Raw genomic sequence first — 27042 nt, forward strand, 5'->3', positions numbered from 1 at the left:
TTCATTGTCAGATGCATCAGATGGTCTGACTGAGGCCTTTGCGCTCTTGTAGTCTGCTGTGTCATCACTGTCGCTGACACAAGCAGCAGCGCCGCCCAATGATCCGGAATCAGAACTCTGATCATCATCATCATCCTCAGCTCCCTCTACATTATCTGCTTTTTTCATACCACCTTCATCCTCCTCTGGGTAACTCTGGAAAATTCCCACATTTCCCCCCCACTTAGGATTGTACTCAATACTCTTTGTGAACTTAATGGACTTAGAGTCAGTCATCCATACCCTGTATGCACCTTTTTCATACCCCATGAACAAACCATGTGCCCCACGCTTCCCAAGCTTGTTGCTCTGTGGGGTGTGTACCCACATGTCAGAACCAAAGATTCTCATGTGCTTGATGTTGGGTTTCTTACCAAACATCTTCTCATAGGGGGTACAACCAATAGGTGATGACAGTCTCCTGTTAAAAGTGTAAACAAAAGTCGACAGAGCCTCCCCCCAATACTTATCAGGGAGATTGGCATCATGCAACAAGGTTTTTAGGCCTTGAAGCAACGTTTGATTTGCTCACTCTGCAAGTCCATTCATCCATGGCGATCTAGGCATTGACAAATCATGCTGGATTCCCTTCTCAGTCAGGAAAGCTTCAAAATGCTGAGAAGTGAACTCCCCGCCCCGATCAGTAAAGAGACAGCCGATACGCTTACTGTGAACATTCTCCAACCAAGCACAGAATACCTTGAACTTCGGAAACGCTTGCGATTTCTGCTCGAGCATAAACACATGAATGTACCTGGGAAAAGAATCAATCAGAACCATGAAGTACCTTGCTCCACCCAAAGAGGGCGCAAGTGGACCAACCAGGTCTGCGTGGACTAGCTGGTAGGGTTTGGAAACCTGCCTGGTAGACTCCTTGCCTTTTGGAGCAACCTTCACCTTGTTCTCTGCACAAGATACACATTTCATGTGAAACTTACAGGGTTTGATGTTCAAACCCTGAACCAATCCTGGCATCTTGGCCAGCGCTTGCCAAGACAGGTGACAAAATCTTCAATGTGCATCATGAATGCATCCTGCATGAAGAACTTTGTTAGTTTGTGCAACACAACAAGAATCAACATTAGACACAACAGCACCATTGTCGTCATAAGTTATACAGAACAATCCATCTATAAACTTTGCATGCAAAATGTCCTCTTTGCCTTTACTGATGACACAGACGCTCCTCTTGAAGGAAATCTCAAAGCCACGCCCACTCAGCTGTGGGACACTGAGCAAATTGTCTGCAGCACCTGGAACATAAAGTACACCTGTGATGGTTGTGTGCAGACTTGCCAGTCTCACAGTCCCTTCTCCTGCGATTCGCAACGTCTTTCCGTCAGCCAGGTGGATCTCACCATCTTGAGGTTTAAAGGAGATAAAGAGATACCAGTCTTTTGCCAAATGGCGGGTGCATCCAGAATCTACAATAAATCTTGCCTTGGCCTTTGGAGCAGCTTTTGCAGCAAGCAAAACCTTGTTTTCCACCGGCGTGGGCTTTTGCTGCTTGCCCCCCTGCTCCTGGCCATCAAACTTGCCTTTGGCCTTTGGTGAAGCTGTGCCAGCAAACAAAGCCTTGTTTTCCACTGGCATGGGCTTTTCACCCCCCCCTTCTGCTTCGGGCCATCTGCAGGCATTGGTCTCTGTTTACCTCTGGCCTTCCGGCCTCTGCAAAGGCGATGACCTTGGTTCTCACGAGAAACAGAGCTCTCAGCTGCCGACTCCTTGGCTCCCCCTTGGGGCTGGAATGCTGCCTGGGATGACATCACAGTCAGCTCCCCCTGCAGCTTGCAACCGGTGCCATCGGCATCCTTGCATTCACTCGCATTCTGGGAAACAGCCAGGACCTCTGATGCAGTCAAACTCTGGGCTGGGATGACTGGCAGATGGGCTACTTTCAAAGCATTCCACATCTGACGTGCTGTTGTGTTTCCAGCTAGCATTTTAATTTCCTCCAGAGAGACGGACAAGACTATTACGTCTATGGCCTTTGAAGCTTGGGCCCTCCATCTATCTGTCAGAGGAACTGGAGGGGCTTCACACACAGTATGCCACACTCCAAACTGTCGCAACAAACTTTCACACCATTTTGCCCAGGTCTCATAATTGTGCCGATTTAACTTTGGGCACTCAGCAGCTTCAGAAGCTTGTAAAAACTCCATTACAGCAATTCACTTGAGCCGTGAGCCTTATTCACTTCAGAGGCGCCTTATCTTGGCAGCTCATAAATCTTGAGGCCTGCTTGGCTCGACTCCCAGACCAATTAGTCTGCCGGAGTTCAAAGAGACTTTGCCGCGGCAACAGAAAAGCCTCGCTTCTGCCCACATACCTCTCAGCAGTCCGTCGCAGTCTTACTCTCCTGTAAGTACCGTGAATCTGGGCCCAAAATCTGTTGTTGGGATACTGCCCGGGAGACAAAGTCCATCATGGCCCCCAAGCCGCCTCCGGACGTCCATCGATCTCCCGTAGACATGCAGTATCAGCAATTAGCGACACGAGCTCCAGAAATAGCTTGCCTCATTCCAGAGCTCATGCATGCTCTATCAGCAGATAATGCACAGCGAAAGATGCACGCAGGAGAGTATTATTTACAAGTTTATTCAGCGTTGGTCAGAACAAAGAAAACATGACTGCCAGCTTCAGTGTCTCTGACACAGAGAGAATGAAAGCATAGACACAACAGAAACATCCTGTGAACAGGAAATACGCAGACTCTGTGACTCACAAAGCCTGCTCCCTTTTAAGGTGGAACGGAAATATCCTAACAGATATAAGGAGACAACTGTGAGCAGAAACATTGTTTAAATTGTTTTGATCGGTTGTACTCTGCTTTTCAGTCAAAAGGTTCCCAGAGTGGCTTATGTACAATTTAAAAAACAAAAAACAAAAAAAAGAAACATGGCAGAGGAAGGGAAAAGGGAAACAAAAACCTGAACTGCTTACCAATTTGTAGACAAGAGTCAGCTTGACCTCCAGCAAAAGCAGATGCCATGAGCCCTACTTCCTATCTCTTCCCAAGAGACAATCTCGTGGAGTCGTCCATTTGGAGGTCCATCTTTCCTGCACTGCTTGCATCTCCCCTGGGAGCCTGTGCACTTTCCTTCCTTGGAGGTTTATAAGCAGAGGTTGGATGGTCATCTGTCATGGATGCTTTAGCTGAGATTCCTGCATTGCAGAGGTTGGAGTAGATGAGCCTTCGAGTCTCTTCATGAGAAATGTTGCTTTTTCAGATGGTTTTTTCAGAATAAATAGTGCTTTTAATTATTGCTTTTTTGTAAAGGTCATAAGGCCATAAGGATGCAACAGTTAGGGATTTTTTTATCCAGGGGCCTTTTAACATAATTTGTATTTGGGGGTTATTTATAGGGTGTTATATCTTTAGGAGCTTCTGGCTTAAGAACTCTAGCAAGAAGAACAGATGTTTGCATGCTTCAATAAATTTGTGCTTGGAACCTAGACATGAAACCTGCTTTCACCTGTGACTAAAAACAACTTGTGGTTAAAAGTGCTTGTGAGGGAGTCTGACAAACAGGGGAATTTTAGGATTGTAATCAGGCGGTCGTGAAATCTGTGACCTCTGCACACAGAGGAGGGGCTTGCGCTTGGACAAGGAATATATACATGTGTTCTGTTGAAAGGAGGTGTGCCTGCTTTGGTCACCCATCTTGCAAATATTTTTTTTTTGTGATCACTAAAATAAATTTATGCAGCTTCAGCAAGTTTGCTTAGAATTAATTTCAAGGGTCCCAACTGGGACCTGTGTTTTTATATCTCACCCCTTCCTACTCTGCAATTCTATCATTCTATGATTCTAAGAAGATTTGTTCCCAGGGTCTGAGATTAATCTGTGATTAAATACATGTGAAAACAGTAGTGATGCCCTTAGGCTGAGGGAACTGCTCCTGTTGTTGAGGAGCAGGGGAAGAAGTTTCATTTTTCTGTCATTTATATCTCACCTTTTCCTCCATGGAGGTCCTGGTGACTTTCTTACCTTCCTTATTCAGTCCTCACAACAACCCTGTGAGGTAGGTAAGGCTGAGAGTGTGTGAAGCAGAAACAGGGCTTTGCTTCTGCTAAAGGAAATAGCGATCATTCACTTTATCTATCAGATTAGCTGATAATACACTATGAGCATGTTAACTTTATTTGTAGAAGCACAAAGTTGGATTCAGTTCCGATGCAGCACTTCTAGGTTCTGCATCTTCTTTTAAGCATTAGAGCCTCAAGGTTTTCATCTGTCCACAGGGAATTGTTCATATGGATGCTAACCGTGCAGACTGCACTTGCTATGGGGCAGTAAAAATTGGCGTCTCTGATCTAACTCTTCAAAGAGATCAAAATGTAGTAGATAAATAAATAAGGTGCCTCTAAACTTGACCAAAATGATGACGACTTTGACCAGAGCTTCAGTCAAATCAGGACTTTCCATGCCTATCCATCTAAATCAGTGACCATCTTGCTGTCTAGGAGATGGAGTCTCCTGTGCTCTCAACTATGACAAGGTCCATCAAAACTGGGGGGCAAGGGAAGATGGGTGGCAGGTTGCACTCTGAGGAACACAACTCTACAGTTGCTCTGTCAAGGAACTGGCTGAACTGGAGGTTTTATATTGTAGCAGCAACAGTTTAATAGGTGTCCATGTTTTTCGGAATGTTGAGAATGAAAGTAACAATTCAGGAAGGCCCGGCTAAATCACGCACCTCCTGGCCCTGAACTGGGCCAGCTGCCTATGACTGTCTAGAAACTAGTAAGGAGTTCTGAAAAAAGCCCCTATAGAAAATACAAAGTCCTACTCAGAGAACACCCATGGAAATCAATAAACCAGATGTGCATTCAGCAGCATTAAATACCACTCTCAATGACCTATGGGCACCCACAAGGCAGTGGCTCCTGAATAATCAGCTCCAGTTAGGTAATGGCTCCAGTCTGGGTTGAGTTCAGCCTATCCCACCCGTGTTCACATAACCAACTGGCCAGCGAAACCCAAGCTCTGCCTGGATGCATGAAAAGCATTGGCTGCAGTTATCTCCTCCTGGCCTTGAACTGACCTGACTCTGCCAAACGCAGGCATGGTTGATTGTCCTCGAAAACACGTATCGGCTGACAATCCACTTCACAGAGTTCCTGCACCAAGCAAGCATAGAACTCTACTTCTCTGCACACCTCTGAAAGAGCACTAAACTCAGCCTCAGTGGATGAGAGCGCTATAAGACTTTGCTTCTTGGACCTCCATCCAACTACTGAGTTCCCAAACTTCACCACTTGGCCAGACACAGACTTGCGATCCTCAAGATTAGCCCAATCCGAGTCCACAAAGCAAGTCAGTTTGACTTCTCCTTGTGCTGGCAACCTAAGACAAAAGTCTTTGGTCTCCTGCAAATACCTCAGAACTCTCTTGATGCCATTCCAGGCTTGCACACTAGGGTTTGATGCTTCCCTGCTGAGCAGATTGACAGCAAACGCTATATCAGGTCTGCTCCACTGGGACAAGTACAACAAACTCCCTAGGGCTGACTGAAACACTTCAGTATTTTCGAATGCAGCGCGTTCTGCTTGCTGGCTGTCCTTCACAAAACTAGTCTCCATAGGACTCCTCACTCCTGCACAATCACTCATCCTCATTTTCTGAAGCAATTGCTCAATTTTAGCTCTCTGGCTGAGCAAAAAGTTTCCATCCTGGGCACACTCAACATTGACACCTAGATAGGTTTTGGCAGCACCAAGATGTTTAAGCTTGAATCGTTTACCTAGCTCTTTGACAAACTTCTCCGCCTGTTCATCTGTTTATGAGAAAAATAACAGGTCATCAACCCAAATCTGAAAATACTCTTGTGTTGCCCCTGATCCTCTCAAATAAAAGCAGCTATCAGCAACACTTCTCCTGAAACCTAGCTCTTCTAAGGCTTCATTCAGGCACATGTTCCAGTTTCTAGCAGATTGACGTAATCCATAGATGGATTTGTGCAATCTCCACACAACATCCTGCCTTGAGTTCTCAAACCCCGGAGGAGGAATCATGTACAGCTCCTCCTGGAGATCTGAGTTAAGGTAGGCAACATCCACATCAAAGTGGTTTACTTTCCAGCCTCTCTGTGCTGCACAAGCTAAAAGCGTTCTCAGAGTCTCCACTTGTGACGTTGGCGAATACACCTCCGTGAATTGTATTCCCTTCCTCTGAGTAAATCCTCGAGCAACTAACCTGGCTTTATACTGCGGCTCTCCAGTGCTAGTGGGTTTCAAGCGGTAAACCCACCTGCAACTCACAGCCTACTTGCCCGGTGGCAACTCTGTGAGTGAGAACACACCTAGATCTTTCATGGACTTCATCTCTTTGTCCATTGCCCTGTGCCAATTGCCTGCTTCTTCCTCAGGTAAACTCTGAATATCCTTGAAGGATTCAGGTTCACATCTTGCAGAACCTACCCAGACGCCTGAAGCGTCGTACTGATCAGGAGGCCTCCTTGTCCTCGCTGATCTCCTCAGTGTGAATCCTGTTGACCCTGCTGCTTCACTGGGTCCAGCTAAATCATCCTCAACTTCAGTGTCTTCCCCCTCTGACCTGCTGCGCCTCTTGGGCCTTACAGCTTGTTCATCAAGTGAGGAAGGCTCACTCTTTGGCTCAAACTTGACACTTGCCTGAGGAGGTGTTCTAGGTTCCCCCCTCTGAGGGATCCTGAGCTGTCCCTGCCTTGGACTCTGTCACTCTGGTGGACCCTGTTGCTCTTGACCATGGTCCCCAGCAACAAGTTCCTCTTCCTCCTCAACGTCCGAGTCATAGAACTGCTGTGGAGTCACGTCTGGATTAGCGTGCAGACGTTTCCAACCGGCTTGCTCACAGAACTCAGCGCTATTGCTGATAACCAACCTAGACTGGTTTCCACTTGGGTACGCAAACCGCCAGGCCTTTGAGCCAGGCTCATACCCTACAAAGATCATTCTTTTAGATCTTGGCTCTCCTTTCTTACGTAGAGCCTTTGGAATAAGCACCCAAGCCTCACAACCAAACACACGGAGGTAGTGTACCTTAGGCTTCTTTCCATGCAGTAAGAAATACGGTGTATTTCCTACACTAGAGTGGTACACTCTATTCTGCGTATGGAGCACAAATCTCCAAGCTTCAGACCAATATTTCTGGGGTAGCCCTGCGTCCCACAGGATCGCAGATACAGCTTCCTGCACCGTCCTGTTCTTTCTCTCTGCCAGCCCATTCTGTTGCAGAGAGTAAGGAGCGGTCAGTCTGTGGCTAATCCCCTTCTCCCTAAAGAAATCCTGTAAAGCAGAACCAGTGAACTCAGAACCTCTGTCACTTTGAAAACCACGAACTTTGGTGCAAAAGGTTACCTCAACTGCGGTGATCCAATCCCTGATCATTTTAGCCGCCTCCCCTTTTGTTTTCAGAGAGAAGGTCCAAGCAGACCTCGAAAAATCATCAATCAAAAGCAGAGAATACTTTGATCCTCTCAGTGACTCAACTGACATGGGTCCACACAGATCTGCATGAATTAATTCAAAGGGTTGTGTGGTCTGCCTCTCTGACTTTGGATATGAGCATGTCACAATTTTCGCCTGTTTACATGCATTGCAATCTAAAAATTTGTCACAAACATTAAATTTGCACCCTTGTGTCAGCTCTGGTGCTTTCTGAAGATATTTCCAGTTCAAATGGGCGAAGCGTCGGTGCCAAATATGTGAACAACCATGGTGGGGCGCTACATTCACACATTGGCCCTTCGCATCTTTGGTGTCATCCTCTCCTGTGGAAAAAGGCACATTTACAGCAAACAAATTATCTTTAGACTGCACTGTGTACACGTGTTTCCCATCCTTGGAGAATTCACATTTGTCACCTGCAAAAGAGACATGAAAACCATCAACGAGTAGATCATGCACACTTAACAAACAGTTAGTTAAACCGGGCACTGCATAAGCTTTGACTTCATGCTTAAGAAAGGGACAGAAGAAAAGGCCTGTCTCTGTTAGTCTGTTTCTACTTCCATCTGCAATCGTCACAAATTTCTCAGTTTTTACTGTCCTGCAATTCCTCAAAAGACCAGGAGATGGCACCAACGAGTTTGAGGCACCACTGTCGATTATTACAGTGAAAAAGTTTTGTTGTTGACATTCCTGGGTCGCCAAGGCAACAATCTCCTCACTACACCCCTCCTTGGGGCTTCTGCAGATGTCCTCTCTGGTTGTCACGGCAACATTCCCCCTCTCACTGCCCCCCCGACAGGGGCCTGCGCAGGCGTCCTTCACGTTTGCCATTGACGCTGCCAGGTGGAAATATGATGCTTTGTCTTTGTTGTCTCCAAGTCCGGTACCTTTGGAAGCTTTCCCACGCCTTTGCTGCTGAGAAGCGGAGCTTATCTGCCTTCCTGGCAGCTGCTGCATTCCTCTCCGACTGTCCTTGGGCTCCTGCGCTTCCATTGGGCAGTTATGGATAAGATATGTGTGACTGCCACAGCGAAAACATCTCTTGCTAGAGGCAAAAGCTTTCACAGTATGCTCACTGTGCCCTGCTGCCCCCCCACTTCTTCTAGGGGTACAGCCTGTAGGCTCTCTAGCAGCCCCTTTACGTCTTATCTCTTCATCAATCAAGCGTCCAGAGATATAATCCAACGTAAGATCCTGAATCGGCATAGTCTCCATCGTGAGAACCAGGTTCTCATAGCTCTTGTCCAAAGAGCTCAGCAAAGCATAAGCTTTTAATTCCTCAGGAAAAGGGACGTTGCGCAAACGCAGCTTGCTGAAGATAGACAGCACCTGTGCAATGTGCTCACGTATTGGTTCCCCTGGGGCCAGCCTTTTCTCAAAGAAGGCACGCAACACATGCACTTTGGCCCCCGCTGTTGTGCGTTGGTGGATTCTTTGCAACGCAGTCCAAATCTGGTGGCAGGTCCTCAAACCGTCAATGTGAGGCAACTGATTAGCCTCAAGTGCCATGACTACATGGGACATGGCCTTCTGATCTTTCTTGGCTGCAGCAGCTGCACGCTCTTGATCAGCATCCCCTGCCCCTTGGGCAGCAACAAAGGGGTCCTGCTGCGTGCACTCCCAAAGCTGCTTCCCTCCCAGCCAAAAGTACATTCTTTTCTGCCAATCCTCCCAATTACTTCCATTGAGTCTTTCAAAGGGGATATTGAAACTCTCAAAGACTTGTCCCTGGGGCTGAGCCATTGTCCCCCTTCTGTTGGCCTTTGCAAGAGCAGCCGATAATACTCACTCTGCAGCCTAACCGGGCACTCGGGACGATGTGGCTCCTCAGCTCCCACTCCGTCAGCCTCCTCCGATCTGCCCTTTGAAGTTTTGGCAGTCGATCAAGCCGACGTTCAGCAAATAAGGCTTCAAAGCCCTTTCTCACACGCTTCACGTTGACCCATAACCTTTGTTCAGTAGATTTATTGCTTTATTGTTCGACACCCAGCCACGCTTTCCCTGCGAGCCTCTGCTCCTTCTCTTTACGCAGGGTGGCTTCGTAGCGGTCGTAAAGCAATTAGCAGAATTACACAGCGGTGTGTGTCGAAAGAGCAGTAATCAAGTCCCACACGTTTCTTCTGTCCTAATATCCCTTTATTTGCTCAAAAGTAGCATATTTACAATCAATAACAGCCATCAGATTCAAGCTGCATCTTCTCCCTCTTTTTGCAGCTGCGCAACAAAACTGCTTTCACTTTGCACTTAGCTCACAGCATTCCAAGCTGCTTTCGTCACGTCCTGGCGTACTTCCCTTGTACGCGCCTCCTCTCAGGCTTGAGGCACAGAAGGTTAACCCTTCACTACACCCAACAGAAATGGAACTTGGTGCGCTCACAGAGACAGCGTCCAGGAGATTCGAACTCCTTCAAGTGCTTTCCATCCAGTGCCCCCACCCCCTCCTTCTTTACGAACTCGGGGGTGGTTTGTTGGGCACCGCAGATGAGACTGCATCTTCCCTTCCACCAGGAAGAATTTGGGAGGCTGATTACTCCCATCTCAGCCTCCAAATTACCTCGTGGGAGCTGGAGAGATGGTATTGTCAGCCATCTTCCGCGGCGCCCCTAGTGGAGTGTATTATCAGCTACTCTGATCCAGAAACTGATCAGTGACTATTTCCTTTAGCACAGGAAGTGCTAGTTTAATTTCCTGCTTGGCAGGGGGTTGGACTCGATGGCCCTTGTGGTCTCTTCCAACTCTATGATTCTATGATTCTATGATTCTAAGCAAAGTCCTGCTTCTGTTTCATCCAGTGAAGATGCAGAGTGTAGATCAGGAAATCAGGATTGAAAATGAGCAAACATTCACACATGAGTGGGACCAACTCATGGATATCACTCCTACAGCAGCATGCATTAGGGCCACAGGAGACTCTTGACAACTCTCCAAAGGTACACTCTGTAGTGATTGGGAACTGGCAAAATCCTCTGTAGTATTCACAAAGTGGAGGTTCCTCTGCGCAAAGGAGAGGGAAGAAAATTGTCATTATTTCAGTGGACTTCCTGTGTAAAAAAGAACATTAATTTGATGTCTGTTTTCTTTTGAGCATTTGAACAGCACTTTCAAATTTGAGAGCCTGAGGTCCTGGACTAGGAAATGGGAAACCAACCTTCAAATCCCCCTCATTCTGAGGCTCCCTGGGTGGCCTTGGGCCAATCACTGTCTCACAGGGATGTTGTGAGGATTAAAATAGGATAAACCATAGAAGCCACCTTGATCTCCATGGAGAAAAAGGTGGGATATAAATGCAAAGCCTTCTGTAACAGCAAGTCAGTATTATCATGTCCCATAATACTGATGGAGAGATCGAGGCTGAGAGTGATTGTTTGCCCAAGGCCAACTGGGGAGCTCATAGTGGAATCTCACTGGTTTCCATTGTCAGGCATGGGATGTACTGATTTGACTGATGCTCCGGTCGACATTTTAATTTTACACAAATTGGTCAAGTAATTAAGTAATTACTTACTTAATTATTAATTAATTAAGTAATTACTGCATTTTTATCTCTTTTGCAAAAACCAAACAAAAACAAGTTTTCAGAAGCTTACATCTCACCTGCCTTGGGAGATACTCAGGCCATTTATTTGCCTTCTTAAAACCTGCCTGCAGAACTGGCCACAGACAAGAACAGATTTCTTAAATTATTTCTCATCTGCAGCCTAAGATTTCAGTTGCTTTTTAATTACGGTAGCTCTTCCTTTCTCAAATATTTCTTAAATACAGCAATTACTATGACCATGTTTGCCCTCCTAGTATTCCTCGGTGATGGTGGCACCCCTGTCTCAGGTCCTTTGGGACCTTAAGGTTTCTAGCTCCTGTTCTGCTGGATTTTATGGTGTATTTATTATTATTGTTATCAATTGGATTTATATACAGCGATATACCCAGAGGACTCAGGGCAGTTATTGTACTTCAGGTGAGGTCTGGAAAGTGCAGAAAGAAGTGAGACTCCTTGTTGCCAAATCACATTTGCGTTCTTTCAGCAGTAGCAGACTGCTGGCTCATCTTCACTTACTGAGCACTGTCTTAAAATTTGGTAGAGTTAGATCAGAACTGCCAGTTTTCATGCGCATGGGAAGTGCAGCCTGCACAGTTTGCATCCATATGAACAATTCCCTGTGGACGAATGAAAACCTTGAGGCTCTAATGCTTAAATGAAGATGCAGAACCCAGAAGTGCTGCATTGGAACTGAATCTAACTTTGTACTTCTAAATATAGAGTTCATATGCCCTGAGTATATTATCAGCTATTCTGATCCAGAAACTGATCCGTGACTATTTCCTTTAGTACAAGCAAAGCCCTGCTTCTGCTTCCTCCTGTGAAGATGTAGAGTGTCGATCAGGAAATCAGGATTGAAAATGAGCAAACATTCACACGCGAGTGGGACCACTTACCACTGCAGCAGCGTGCATCATCATCACTACAGTAGCCATCTTGAATATCTCCAAAGGCACAGTTCTCAGTCTTGGGGGTCTGGCAAAATCCTCCCGCCCTTCGACACCCCAAAGGCATCCTTGTGTGAAAGAGAGGGGAGTAAATTGCCATTATTTGAGAGTACTTCTGGTGCAAAACAAAAACATTAATTTGATGTCTGTTTTGTTTTGAGCAGTGGAATAGCACTTTCAAGTATGAGAGCCTGAGGTCCTAGACTAGGAAGTAGGAGACCAGCCATCAAATCCCCCCTCATCATGAGGCTCCCTGGGTGGCCTTTGGCCAGTCAATCACACTCGGCTTAATCTGCCTCGCAGGGATGTTGTGAGGATTAAATTAGGATAAACTATAGAAGCCACCTTGAGCTCCATGGAGGAAAAGGTGGGATATAAATGCAATGAATGAATGAATGAATGAATATCCAAAGCCTTCTGTAACAGCAAATCAGTAATGTCATGTCCCATAATGCCAACGGGGAGACCAAGGCTGAGAGTGAGAGCGTGGCTTGCTGGAGGCCAGCTGGTGAGCTCATGGTGGAGTCTCCGTCTCTTAGCCACTGTGCTTCACTGTCATTTGTCTCTTCAGAGTTTGCTTAACAAGTTCTCACATGCAGAAGCACACACACGTGATAGAGAAGGAAAACTTCACCAGAGCCCCGATCTCTCTCTGCGCTCTGATTTTCACTGCCTTGAGAATGTTTACATGTTAGCAATATTGACAAAAGTGGGTGAGAGGCTTGCATTCCATCAGCCTCACTGTTTCTAGATGAGGGTGTATTGTTTTGTAATTCTTTACATGTGGCCACGGTTGTACTCAGTTATATAGTTTCCATGCTTCTCTAGCAATGAACACAGAATCATAGAACTGTGAGGTTGAAGGGAACCCAAAGCGTCACCTAGTCCTACCTAGCAAGGCAGGAACAATCATCATCTCGAACTCAGATCCACCACTCTGCTATGGACAGCCACCTGGCTCCAAGGTAGTGGTGAAGATGAAACTAATCATAGCAAAGGATACCTTATCAGAGCAATATTGCCTAAATAAGAAATCTAAGAAGAGTTGGCTTTAACAGCTGTAAAATGTTAGAATTTTGGAGCTTAACAACATGTTACACCCATTTATTTTTTAAAAAAATGGAACTTGATTTTGATTCGAGAAGGTTACAGCTACAACTCTCTCATCTAGTCAACTGGATCTTGAAAATGAGAAACTCAGGGTGGGAAGGGACCTGTTCTAGTACTCTAACCACTTTACCATACTGGCTCCTTTTGGCTGAAGTTGCTGCTACAGAGTAAAACCTCCAATTCAGCTCCTGCCTTCATGGAAACAACTTTAGAGCTGTGTTCCTCATAGTGCAGCCTTCACCCCATCTTTCCTTATCCCCCAGTTTTGCCTGGCCTTGCCATAGCACAGAGCACAACAGACACCTTGTCCTGTAAAGCAAGCTGGTCACAGATTTGGATTGTCAAAGATCAGAAGTCCCAATTTAACTGATGCTGCAGTCATCAATGTTACATAGAATTGTCGAGTTTGGAGGGACCTTTTATACTTACTTACTGCATCTTTTTCTCTTTTGCAAATAATAACAACAACAAGTTTTCAGAGGCTTATAGCTCATCTGCCCTGAGAGACACTGAAGCCAGTTGTTTGCCTTCTAAAAACCTGGGTTCAGAATTGGCCACAGAAAACAATGGAGCTATTAAATTATTTCTCACCTGCAGCCTAGGATTGCAGTTGCTTTTTAAAATAGTTATTTATTTCTCAAAGATTTCTAAAATGCAGCAATAACTATCACCATGTTTGCCTTCCTAGTATTCCTTGATGATGGTTGCACCACTGGTTCAGGTCCTTTGGGACCATGAGGATTCTAGCTCCTATTCCGCTGGATTTTATGGTGTATTCTTGCACTTCAGGTGAGGTCTGGAAAGTGCAGAATGAAATGGGACTCTTTGTTGCCAAATGACATTTGTGTTCTTTCAGCAGCAGCAGACAGCTGGCTCATGCTCACTTACAGAGGGTTGTCTTAAAAATTTTTGCAGTTAGATCTGAGCCACCAGTTTTTACTGCCCATGGGAAATGCAATCTGCACAGTTCGCATTCATATGAACATCGGCAGTACCAAAACTCCTTGTGGGCAGATGAAAACCTTGAGGCTCTGATGCTTAAAAGAAGATGAAGAAACTAGAGTTGTAGCATAAGAAAGGAATCACAATTCATACTACTGAAAACAGGTTTAATATGCACTGAGTATATTATCAGTTATACTGATTTATAAAATCATTGCTCACTATTTCCTTTAGCACAAGCAACACCCTGCTTCTGCTTCCTCCTGTGGAGGTATAGATCAGGAAATCAGGATTAAAAATGAGCAAACATTTACATGTGAGTGGGACCAACTCAGTGGATATCAGTTACTCCTACAGCAGGTTCCATTATTATCACAGGTGGCCCATGTCATTTCTCCGTAGGTGCAGTTTGTAGTTTCTGGGAATTGGCAAGTTCCTCCAAATAGTTCACACAGCAAATCTTGCCCTGTGTAAAAGAGAAGGGAAATAAATTCGTTTAAAGGGAGCAAAAGGGTTGCCAACTACTTTTTTTCCTAACTAGGACCCTGCGTATTTAATGGGATGACCAACTTTTACAGGCTTCTGCTGCCTCTCAACCTGCTAACTACTGTTTAATTGGCCAACATTAGCAAGGGTCAGATTGGTCCTCCTTCACTACAAACACTCCAGCTGATTCCTGAACCTTGTAAGCTGCACCCAGCCAGTTGGGTGGGTTTTGAATAATAAAATTGTGTTTATTATTATTACTGCTCCTTAGATCTTTTCAGAACAGCTGCCACCTAAATTTTACAGGTTGCTAATGGAAGGGGAGAAAAATGAGCAGATAATGTACCCACAGACCCACAGACCTGCCGATTGAGTCAGCCTTCCTTCCATTCTACTGAAGGTTCCCCCTTTGCTTTCAACATCTGCCAATCAGAATTACAGCTGTTCTGAGCTTCAGAAATACCTTGCCATTTGCGCCCTGTCGGAGAATGGTATTTTCTGGATTGTCCCCTGTAGTGTTGCTAATGTGTCTTGCTCAGCTCACACCCAACTGTGCTGGCTATAGTCTTTCACAACTTGGAACCCAAACGCTGCAAACCAGGGAAGTAAGAGGTTCAGTTTGCGATCCTTTTTCAGAAGCCAAAGGTGCTTCGTTTTGAGTGTTATGCTTCCGTTTTGACTGCCACACTTTTGTTTTGAGTGCAACACTTCTGTTTTGATTGTTATGCTTCCGATTTGAGTGCCGCATTTCCGTTTTGAGTGTTACGCTGAGGTCTGTCTGTTTTTGCTATTTACTTAGTGTCTTGGTTTTTGTGGCTCTTTTTGTTTTGTTTTTGTGACTGTGTGTAACCCAGTTCAGCTACTGATTGACTGATTGTGTGACTGCAGTACATTGTTTATTGCTTTCATTTTATGGATCAACGGTCTCGTTAGATAGTAAAATTCACGTTAAATTGCTGTTTTAGGGGTTGTTTTAGAAGTTTGGAATGGATTAAACCATTTTTCATTACTTTCTATGGGAATGCATGCCTTGGTTTTGGAACGCTTTGGTTTTGGAATGGACTTCCGGAACGAATTAAGTTTGAGAACCAAAGTACCACTGTACTGCAATTGTGGTTGCATCAGACTGCATTAAAGCAAATCTCCTAAACAACATTCCGCTTCCTTTCCATCCAGGCGCCGTGAACGTGGCAGCTGATTCTGTGAGAATGCGGGAAATCTGTTAATTGATATGGAATGGGAAAAACCACACCCGAAGTACAGCACACGTTGTGATTGTTTGAGAAAGGATGTTCATCAGGTAAATCTTAGGAAGTTCTGAAAAAGGTTCACCATCTGGAACATTTACTTCCAGGTTTGCAGCGTTTTGGTTCCAAGTTGTTTGAGTACAACGGCATTTTGGAACCAAGGTACCACTGTACCTACAAAGAAAGAATCTTTTCCATTGGCTGTTCTTCTGGTCTGCAGTTTTGGATTCACTTTTGCTTAATATGCTTGTTTCTGTGAGGCTTGTAATTTTATGTGCTCCTCCACTAATTTGTGCACCCCCCAAAAAAACACACACACCATACAAATTAGTGGTTTTGTTCCATCATTCATAATAAAGAAACACAAACAAGAACAACAGATGTAAAATAAAAATACAGGAATGAGAAAGGGGCCCAAGTATCTACAGTGGTATCTGGGTTTACATACTCTTCAGGTTAGATAAGCTTCAGGTTACAGACTCTGCTCACCCAGAAATAGTACCTCAGGTTAGGAACTTTGCTTCAGGATGAGAACAGAAATCGTGCTCCGGCGGCGCGGTGGCAGCAGGAGGCCCCATTAGCTAAAGTGGTGCTTCAGGTTAAGAACAGTTTCAGGTTAAGAATGGACCTCCGGAACGATTTAAGTACTTAACCCGAGGTACCACTGTATTCTCTTAGTCAACAAAATCCACCAGGAATTGCGATACAGCAGATGACGTGCCTCTCTGCACAGGGACTTGTTCCTGCTGGGAAGGTGCAGCAAAGGTGTCCTTAGTCAACAAAATCAGAAGATGTGACAAGACACCTGTTAGTAGAAACTAACATTCCTGGTGCTCAGAAGAACCTCATCTGCTCCTTTGCAAAAATTGGTAAAGAGTTCTGGTTTTTGTTTTCCTCTTCCCTTCCTGTCCTTTTCCGCTTGTGTGCCATGTTTGGTTTTTTGGTTTAAAATTGTACATAAGCCACTCTGGAAGTTTTTGGCTGAAAAGCAGAGTACAACTGATCAAACGAATTTAAACAATGTTTCTACTAACAGGTTTCTCCTCACATTTTTGGAGTGTTTCTTTTTTAATAGAATTGTTGTTCTTCTTGTTTATATCTTTGGAACGATGGGATGAAGTCATTAATTTATGTGGTTGTTTGGGGGAGAATGGAGTCATAAAATGTACATGCAACACAAAAACAAGCATGTTAAGCAAAATGCTTATTGTCTAGGAATTGGTAAGGAGATCTGGTTTTCATTTTCATCTTCCTTTCCTGTCCTTTTCCGCTTGTGTGCCATGTTTTGTTTTGGTTTTTAAATTGTATGTAAGCTACTCTGGGGGCCTTTTGACTGAAAAGCAGAGTTGTTCTTGTTGTTTAGCCGTTTAGTCGTGTCCGACTCTTTGTGACCCCATGGACCAGAGCACGCCAGGCACTCCTGTCTTCCACTGCCTCCCGCAGTTTGGTCAAACTCATGCTGGTAGCTTTGAGAACACTATCCAACCATCTCGTCCTGTCGTCCCCTTCTCCTTGTGCCCTCCATCTGTCCCAACATCAGGGTCTTTTCCAGGGAGTCTTCTCTTCTCATGAGGTGGCCAAAGTATTGGAGCCTCAGCTTCACGATCTGTCCTTCCAGTGAGCACTCAGGACTGATTTCCTTAAGAATGGATGTGTTTGATCTTCTTGCAGCCCATGGGACTCTCAAGAGTCTCCTCCAGCACCATAATTCAAAAGCATAAATTCTTCAGCGATCAGCCTTCTTTATGGTCCAGCTTTCACTTCCATACATCACTACTGGGAAAACCATAGCTTTTACTATACAGACCTTTGTTGGCAAGGTGATGTCTCTACTTTTTAAGATGCTGTCAAGGATTGTCATTGCTTTTCTCCCAAGAAGCAGGCATCTTTTAATATCGTGGCTGCTGTCACCATCTGCAGTGATCATGGAGCCCAAGAAAGTAAAATCTCTCACTGCCTCCATTTCTTCCCCTTCTATTTGCCAGGAGGTGATGGGACTAGTGGCCATGATCTTCGTTTTTTTGATGTTGAGCTTCAGACCATATTTTGTGCTCTCCTCTTTCACCCTCAATAAAAGGTTCTTTAATTCCTCCTCACTTTCTGCCATCAAGGTTGTGTCATCTGCATATCTGAGGTTGTTGATATTGTTACGATATAGAAGCAATGCAGCCGCGAGCTGCTAGCTTGAAAACAGCACATGATGGAATGTTAGGACTGTTCCGTGGGAAACAGAGGGACAGTCAACTCACAGGGCAATGCACCAGAATTAGCTCAGAGTGTAATATGAGCTCTTCCTTTTGCTCTTATACAGGAAGTGTTTCTCTCTCGACTGCTGGAGTTTGAAGAGAGCAGTCATGCTTTTTGTAATGCTGCAAAGACAGAAATAAAGAGATGTAAATACGTTTCTGTCTATCTCTTTCCCTTGCCCGGGGGGCAGGAAAGAGGGTGTGTGTTCTTCTCACGCTGAGAAGGATCGCCTATCGCGACCTAGCCTGTATCCTGCTGGGGAATGTAGACAGGGAGGTCAACAGGAGATCAAGCCGGGTGCCTGGAGAGTTGCCAGTTTCTCCTGATAAAGGCTTGATTCCCGACAGATATTTCTTCCAGCAATCTTAATTCCAGCTTGGGATTCATCCAGCCCAGCCTTCCGCATGATGAATTCTGCATATAAGTTAAATAAGCATGGAGACGATATACAGCCTTGTCGTACTCCTTTCCCAATTTTGAACTAATCAGTTGTTCCATATCCAGTTCTAACTGTAGCTTCTTGTCCCACATAGAGATTTCTCAGGAGACAGATGAAGTGATCAGGCACTCCCATTTTTTTAAGAACTTGCCATAGTTTGCTGTGGTCGACACAGTCAAAGGCTTTTGCATAGTCAATGAAGCAGAAGTAGATGTCTTTCTGGAACTCTCTAGCTTTCTCCATAATCCAGTGCATGTTTGCAATTTGGTCTCTGGTTACTCTGCCTCTTCTAAATCCAGCTTGCACTTCTGGGAGTTCTCGGTCCACATACTGCTTGAGCCTTCTTTGCAGAATTTTAAGCATAACCTTGCTAGCGTGTGGAAAAGCAGAGTACAACTGATCAAAAGAATTTAAACAATGTTTCTACTAACAGGTTTCTCCTCTCATCTTCTGGGTGTTCTTGGTTGTGCTTATAACTTATGAATGATGGGATAAAGTAATTAATTTATGTGGGTATGGGGGGAAGCATATAATGGGGGCAATGTACATAAAACTATATGCATCACAATAGCAAGCATGTTAAGCAAACTGCAACCAAAAAGGTACAGACCAGGAGAAAAGCACACTGAAAAGATTCTTTCTTGGTAGGTATGGCTACTGCAGTCAAACTGAACAGTCCAACCCAAAGAGGTTGTATCAAACTGCATTACAGCCGAGCTCTTACCCAAAATTCCACTTCCTTTCTATCCAGGCTCCGTGAAGTTGGCAACAGCTCTTATGAGATGACAGGAAATCTGTTAACTGATATGGAAAGAGAACAGGATGAGAAAGATTGTTCTGCAGATAAATCTTGGGATGGTCTGCAAGATGAATAAATTGCATAGGATGAGTTAAGAGAGAAGAGTTTGGATGCTGAGAGTTGCACGAAATACCTGTTTGTAGCCTGGAGCACAGAACAGATTGTCAATATATGAGAAAGGTGATTGTGTGGGTAAATGTTAGGATGATGTGCAAGATAAATAAATGGCTTAGGATCATTTAAGAGAAAGGGGCCTGGAGGGTTCAGATGCTATGCTGACAGTTACCGGATTTGGCACTGCAACACTATAAGTAGAGAGAACCTCCTTGTTCCATCCAAACTCCACTTCCTTCTGCCTTAGAGTGCCTTCCCTTTGGCAGAGATCTCAGAAGAAACTGCAGCCATGAGGTTCCTCTACCTGAGCTTTACTCTGGTCTTCATCCTCTTCCACGTTGTTGCAGGTAAGAGGGCACAGGGAGGGAGCATCTGCTGGAAATGCAGAAGGTCTCAGGTTCAGCCCCAGGTATTTCCCCTGCCGGAGACCCTGAGAAACTGCTGTATGTGAAACAACAGTATGACTTGGCTGCTCCCTCTCCTATCTGGCTGCTTAAAAAGGGGTGGTGGAGGAGGAAAGTATTTAACAATATATTTAATATTGAAATTGAAATTGAATACATGGCTTTTGCAATAGCAGAATGTTCAGGATGCTGAATGAGCCACAAGGCAGCTTCCATGGTGGTCATTTATATTGCTGAGAGTTTAGAAGATTTAGTGTGCAGGGAGACAGTGCTCCTGAAGGTAGGAGTCTATCAATTGATGAAGATGATCATCCAAATGTCATAGACCAAATGGAGCAAACAGCACGCAGACCTAGAGGTGGGAGGAAAAAATCCTTAAATAAGAGACACCGGGGAATGATTAATGGACTTCGATGTCTGTACACTAATGCGCAAAGCATGGGAAATAAACAAGATGAGCTTGAGCTCTTGGTACAGCAAACTAAATATGACAAATATGGCATCACTGAAACCTGGTGGGATGAGTCCCACGATTGGAATGTAATAATGGGGGGATACAATCTATTTCAGAGAAACAGACCAGACAAGAAAGGAGGAGGAGTGGCGTTATATGTCAGGGATATGTATACCTGTGAAGAGATCCAAGATTTAGAACCTCAAAGCCAAAGTGAGAGCATTTGGGTCAAAATCAAGGGAGAGAAGAATAACAGTGACCTCATTGTGGGAATAGAAAAATTCCTTCCTGTAGCACCTTAAAGACCAACTAAGTTAGTTCTTGGTATAAGCTTTCGTGTGCAAGCACACTTCTTCAGATACACATCTGAAGTGTGCTTGCACACGAAAGCTTATACCAAGAACTAACTTAGTTGGTCTTTAAGGTGCTACAGGAAGGAATTTTTCTATTTCGACTATGGCAGACCAACACGGCTACCCATCTGTAACTGGACTCATTGTGGGAGTTTACTATAGATCCCCAAGCCAAACGGAGGACATAGATGATGCCTTCCTGGAACAGATGGCCAAGCATGCAAAAGGAAGGGAGATAGTAGTAATGGGGGACTTCAATTACCCGGATATTTGTTGGATGTCAAACTCTGCCAAGAGCATAAGGTCAAAGAGATTCCTCACTGGCCTTGCAGACAACTTCATTGTTCAGAAAGTGGGAGAAGCAACAAGAGGAACAGCCATTTTAGATCTGGTCCTAACCAATGTTGATGACCTGGTTAGTGGGGTAGAAGTGGAAGGATCATTAGGCGCGAGTGATCATGCTCTTCTGAAGTTTACTATACAGCGGAAAGGAGCAGCCAAGCTCACTAGGACTCAATTTCTTGACTTTAAGAAAGCCGACTTCATAAAACTTAGGGGAGTGCTGGGTGAGATCCCATGGACAGTAATACTAAAAGGAAAGGGAGTTCATGATGGCTGGGAGTTTGTTAAGAGGGAGATACTAAAAGCACAACGTCAGGCAATACCAATGAGACAGAAACATGGAAGGTGCCTAAAGAAGCCAGGGTGGCTATCTAAAGAACTTTTAACTGAGTTAAGATTAAAAAAGGATGTGTACAAAAAATGGAAAAGGGGAGAAACCACCAAAGAGGAATTCAGACAACTAGCCAGCACATGTAGACACAAAGTCAGAAAAGCTAAAGCACAGAATGAACTCAGGCTTGCTAGAGAGGTTAAAAGCAACAGAAAAGGCTTTTATGGGTATCTTCATAGCAAAAGGAAGAACAAAGAAACAGTGGGGTCACTCAGAGGAGAAGATGGTGAATTCAAACAGGGGACACAGAAAGGGCTGAACTCCTCAATGCTTTCTTTGCCTCAGTCTTCTCCGATAAAGAAAACAATGCCCGACCTGAAGAATTTGGAGCAAATGATTCAGCAGAGGAAACACAGCCCAGAATAACTAAGGAGATAGTACAAGAATACTTGGCTAGTTTAGATGTATTCAAGTCTCCAGGGCCAGATGAACTGCATCCAAGAGTATTAAAAGAACTGGCAGATGTGATCTCAGAACCACTGGCAGTCATCTTTGAGAATTCCTGGAGAACAGGCGAAGTCCCGGCAGACTGGAGGAGGGCAAATGTTGTCCCTATTTTCAAAAAGGGGAAAAGAGAGGACCCAAATAATTACCGCCCAGTCAGTCTGACATCAATACCAGGGAAGATTCTGGAGCAGATCATTAAGCAAAGCCATTTCCGACCTTCAGAGGAGAGGGGGTTGCGGGCGACCCCCCCCACATGCGTGGGGGCTGGCCTCTTGCCCCCGTGAGACCCAGGGAATCCCCGGGCGTGCCTGCGACCCGACCCGCCAATCGGCGGGCTGGGGAGGCGTGGCCTAGTCTACTTAAGGCCAGGCACGCCCAAGGACCGCCCTCTTTCCCCTCGCCAGCCGAGCGAATAATTTTGATTGCGGACGTCTCCTTGTGTTTTCCTTCCTCGCCTCGTCCCCTTTTCCTGCTTCGATCGACACTGAGGATCAGGGGACCTACTTATTTTCCTTAGTATTGCGTCCCTTGTTTATTGTACGGGAGGTTGTTTATTCGTTGCCAGGGCAACGACCATTTCCTGTAGCCATCCCAGCAGACCACGTGGTGTGAGCTCGCCTCGGCCGCCATTTTAAGTGGGGCATTCAATCCTCAGCTTTAACAGCAGGCGCCATTTTGGTAGGGTCCACGTGGCCAGGCCGAGCGGCCATTTTGAGAGGGCAAGAAAAAAAGTACGCTGTTTCCCTGCGCCCCATTGGCCGGCGGGATTGCAGCAACGCTCCGTTTTGTAGTTTGTTTGTAGCCTGCCTCACAAGCCTACAGCTTGCCCGCTTCCCTTTATATTTTATGTCTTGTTTTTTGCAGTTCTAATATTGTGCGTTTGTCGCAGGGCCACTTGTTCTGCGGCTTGGGGGGAAGGGATAAACGTTCATTTCTGGAAATTCTGCTCTTTCTCTCCTCTGCTTATTAGGCTGCTTTGGTAGGTGTGGGGGCTAGGGGAGAAGTGTTCACTGTGTGATTTACTTTAACTCCGGTAATTCAAATTTCTTTAGTTTAAGGCAATTTCCTGGTTCCTTTACTTCATTGGGGGGTGTGATCTTAACTGTATTATAAAACGTCAGTTCAATAATATTGGTAACATTAATAATAATAATCTAATACGAATATAATAATTACAACGTCAGAATAAAAATACAATAAATATCGCATACATACTCATACATATACCCATATACCTACACACATATTAAGATAATAACAATAATAATATAAATAAATAAATAAATAAACAATATAAAAATAATTACAACAATATAATTAATAAATAGGAAACTTAAATAAATAAATACAATTATATCATCTAGTAAACTAACAGCAGTAGTGATATTCTGACTGGGAGCTCTGCAGTTACCCGGGTTTGGTGGTATACAAGTAATATTTAAATAAGAGAGTAAACACCAGGTAAGGTGAGCAAATAAATACTTAATCAGATTAAAAGAGACTCGGTCCTTCCTATAGCCTTAAGGGGTGTAGATAATACTGAGCTAGGGGGACCCCCTTTGGGTGTGGAGCTGCAGAGTAGTGGCATCTGGGTTTAAAAGTCCTCTGATATCATTCAGGTCCCGCGTTCAGTTGTCATGGCTTCCGATAGGGAACAACAAGCATCCACTTCTGCCAATCAGCAGGCACCTGGCGCAAGTAACGTTAGCGCGCATACGGGGGCCATGCCCTGTGATCCACAGGCCTTTGCTCAATTTTTCCAGGCATTTGAAACATTTTATAGGCAATGTAGGCCTGGGGCTTTGGTTCCCCCCACCCCTGAACCGTCACAGGAAATAATTCCAGACACTCCCCCTAACATGCAAGGGCAGCAGGTATTGCCAGGACCTTCTGTGAGCACCTAGAAAGGAATGCTGTGATCACCAATAGTCAGCATGGATTTCTGAAAAATAAGTCATGTCAGACTAACCTGATCTCGTTTTTTGACAGAATTACAAGCCTGGTAGATGAAGGGAACGCAGTGGATGTAGCCTACCTTGATTTCAGCAAGGCATTTGACAAGGTGCCCCATGATATTCTTGTAAAGAAGCTGGTAAAATGCGGTCTTGACTATGCTACCACTCAGTGGATTTGTAACTGGCTGACTGACCGAACCCAAAGGGTGCTCATCAATGGTTCCTCTTCATCCTGGAGAAGAGTGACTAGTGGGGTGCCACAGGGTTCTGTCTTGGGCCCGGTCTTATTCAACATCTTTATCAACGACTTGGATGATGGACTCAAGGGCATCCTGATCAAATTTGCAGATGACACCAAACTGGGAGGGGTGGCTAACACCCCAGAGGACAGGATCACACTTCAAAACGACCTTGACAGATTAGAGAACTGGGCCAAAACAAACAAGATGAATTTTAACAGGGAGAAATGTAAAGTATTGCACTTGGGCAAAAAAAATGAGAGGCACAAATACAAGATGGGTGACACCTGGCTTGAGAGCAGTACATATGAAAAGGATCTAGGAGTCTTGGTTGACCACAAACTTGACATGAGCCAACAGTGTGATGCGGCAGCTAAAAAAGCCAATGCAATTCTGGGCTGTATCAATAGGAGTATAGCATCTAGATCAAGGGAAGTAATAGTGCCACCGTATTCTGCTCTGGTCAGACCTCACCTGGAGTACTGCGTCCAGTTCTGGGCACCACAGTTCAAGAAGGACACTGACAAATTGGAACGTGTCCAGAGGAGGGCAACCAAAATGGTCAAAGGCCTGGAAACGATGCCTTATGAGGAACGGCTAAGAGAGCTGGGCATGTTTAGCCTGGAGAAGAGGAGGTTAAGGGGTGATATGATAGCCATGTTCAAATATATAAAAGGATGTCACATAGAGGGAGAAAGGTTGTTTTCTGCTGCTCCAGAGAAGCAGACACGGAGCAATGGATCCAAACTACAAGAAAGAAGATTCCACCTAAACATTAGGAAGAACTTCCTGACAGTAAGAGCTGTTCGACAGTGGAATTTTCTGCCAAGGAGTGTGGTGGAGTCTCCTTCTTTGGAGGTCTTTAAGCAGAGGCTTGACAACCATATGTCAGGAGTGCTCTGATGGTGTTTCCTGCTTGGCAGGGGGGTGGACTCGATGGCCCTTGTGGTCTCTTCCAACTCTATGATTCTATGATTCTATGATCCCCAAGTCCTTTCTAATTCCAGAGGTCCTGGATCTATGAAGAGTAAAAATCTGATGAAGGATTCCATTGTAGACCTAACCCAGCAAGTTTCTTTGTTAAAGAATGCCCACAGTTGCCACGTCAGGACCCCATCATTATACCCTATGAAGAGATGGTGCCCCTAGCCAAATGGGTGGGCCTTACCCCCTCCTCACCTGGCTGGTAGCTGAGAATGACTATAGCCAGCACATTTGGGTGTGAGCTGAGCAAAACACATTGGCAACACTACTGGGAAGATTACAGAATAAACCATTCTCAGAGAGGGCGCAAGTGGCAAGGCATTTCTGAAGCTCAGAACAGCAGTAATTCTGATTGGCAGATGTTGAAAGCAAAGGGGGAACCTTCAGTAGAATGGAATGAAGGATGACTTACTGGCCAGTTATGTGGGTCTGTGGGTGCATTATTTGCTATATTTTCTCACCTTCCATTAGCAACCTGTAAAATTTAGGTTTGGCAGCTGTGCTGAAAAGATCCCAGGAGCAATCATCATCATCATAATGTTATGATTTATGTGCCACTCAAGTGGCTGGGTGCAGCTGAGTGTCAGCACCCTTACAAGGTTCAGGAATCAGCTGGAGTGTTTGCAGAGAAGGAGGACCGATCTGACCCTTGCTAATGTTGGCCAATGAAACAGTAGTTAACAGGTTGAGAGGCAGCAGAAGTCTGTAAAAGTTGGTTATCCCATTAAATACGCAGGGTTCTAGTTTGGAAAAAAAGTAGTTGGCAACCCCTTTGCCCGCTTGAAATGAATTTATTTCCCTTCTCTTTTACACAGGGCAATTTATATGTGAACTAGCAGGAGGAACTTGCCATTAATCAGCAACTACAAACTGTGCCAATGGAGAAATTAAGGGGGTCTCCTGTGGCAGCAATGGAATCTGCTGCAGGGGTAAGTGATATCCACTGAGTTGTTTTGTTTTTGCAAAAGAGATAAATATGTAGTAAATAAATATATATAAAAGGGTAAAGGTAAAGGACACCTGGCAGTTAAGTCCAGTCGCAAACAACTCTGGGGTTGTGTGCTCAGCTAGCTTTACTGACCGAGGGAGCCCTCGTCTGTCTGCAGACAATTTTTCCAGGTCATGTGGCCAGCATGACTAAGCCGCTTCTGGCAAAACCAGAGCAGCGCACGGAAACGCTGTTTACCTTTCTGCTGCAGTAGCAGTACCTATTTATCAACTTGCACTTTGACATGCTTTTGAACTGCTAGGTTGGCAGAAGCTGGGACTGAGCAAAGGGAGCTCACCCCATCATGGGGATTCGAATGACGACCTTCCGATCGGCAAGCCCAAGAGGCTCCGCAGTTTACCCCTCAGCACCACCCGCAACCCCATATATAAAGAAGATCCCCCCCAAAAAAATCAACCATTCTATGTGAAATTGATGATGTCAGTCAAATCAGGACTTTCCATGCCTGACAATCCAAATCTGTAAAACTCCACCATGAGCTCACCAGCTGGCCTCGGGTAAACCAGGCTTTCACTCTCAGCCTCGATCTCCCCATCGGTATTCTGGGACATAATAATACTGACTTGCTGTTACAGAAGGCTTTGAATATTTATTTACTCATTGCATTTATATCCCACCTTTTTCTCCATGGAGCTCAAGATGCCTTCTGTGGTTCTTCCTAATTTAATCCTCACGACGACCCTGAGAGGCCCAAGGCCACTCTGTGAGCCTCATGATGAGGCTGGATTTGAAGGCTGGTCTCCCATTTCCTAGTCCAGGACCTCAGGCTTTCATACTTGGAAGTGCTATTCCAATGCTCAAAACAAAACATCAGTCAAATGAATGTTTATGTTTTGCACAAGAAATCCTTTCAAATAATGACAATTTAATTCCCTCTCATTTGCACAGCTGAAATTCCATTTTGTACATACTCGGGAGGATTTTGCCAGACCCCAATCACTAAGAACTGTACCTTTGGAGAGATTACAAACATCCCCTGTGGTCCTAATGAACGCTGCTGTAGATGTAAGTGATACCCATCACTTGGTGGTCCCACTCATGCAATAGTTTGCTCATTTTTAATCCTGTTTTCCTGATCTACACTCTCCATCTTCACTGGACAATGCAGGGCTTTGCTTGTGC

The 27042-nt window shown here is 44.9% G+C and overlaps 2 protein-coding genes across 3 annotated transcripts in view; one reads left to right on the forward strand and one right to left on the reverse strand.

Moving 5' to 3' along the window:
- LOC308474636 (uncharacterized protein) overlaps positions 1-27042 on the reverse strand; it is a 158425-nt gene that overhangs the window by 56949 nt on the left and 74434 nt on the right. The window contains exon 1 of one of the 2 annotated variants that reach the window (XM_081001191.1): positions 19040-19109. The exons of the other annotated variant lie outside the window; for it this stretch is intronic. The gene's annotated coding sequence lies outside the window, so the exon portion shown is untranslated. Of the gene's footprint in view, positions 1-19039; positions 19110-27042 lie in introns of those variants that run through there. 2 annotated transcript variants of the gene reach the window in all.
- LOC308474626 (uncharacterized protein) overlaps positions 19579-27042 on the forward strand; it is a 93853-nt gene continuing 86389 nt past the window's right edge. The window contains exons 1-3 of the mRNA XM_081001171.1: positions 19579-19689; positions 25727-25840; positions 26809-26925. Coding sequence (XP_080857297.1) covers positions 25790-25840; positions 26809-26925 — 168 coding nt within the window. The 5' untranslated portion in view covers positions 19579-19689; positions 25727-25789. The remainder of the gene's footprint in view (positions 19690-25726; positions 25841-26808; positions 26926-27042) is intronic.

The sequence above is a fragment of the Podarcis pityusensis genome (assembly GCF_964106645.2).
Source record: "Podarcis pityusensis genome assembly, chromosome: 3".
Lineage (NCBI taxonomy): Eukaryota > Metazoa > Chordata > Lepidosauria > Squamata > Lacertidae > Podarcis > Podarcis pityusensis.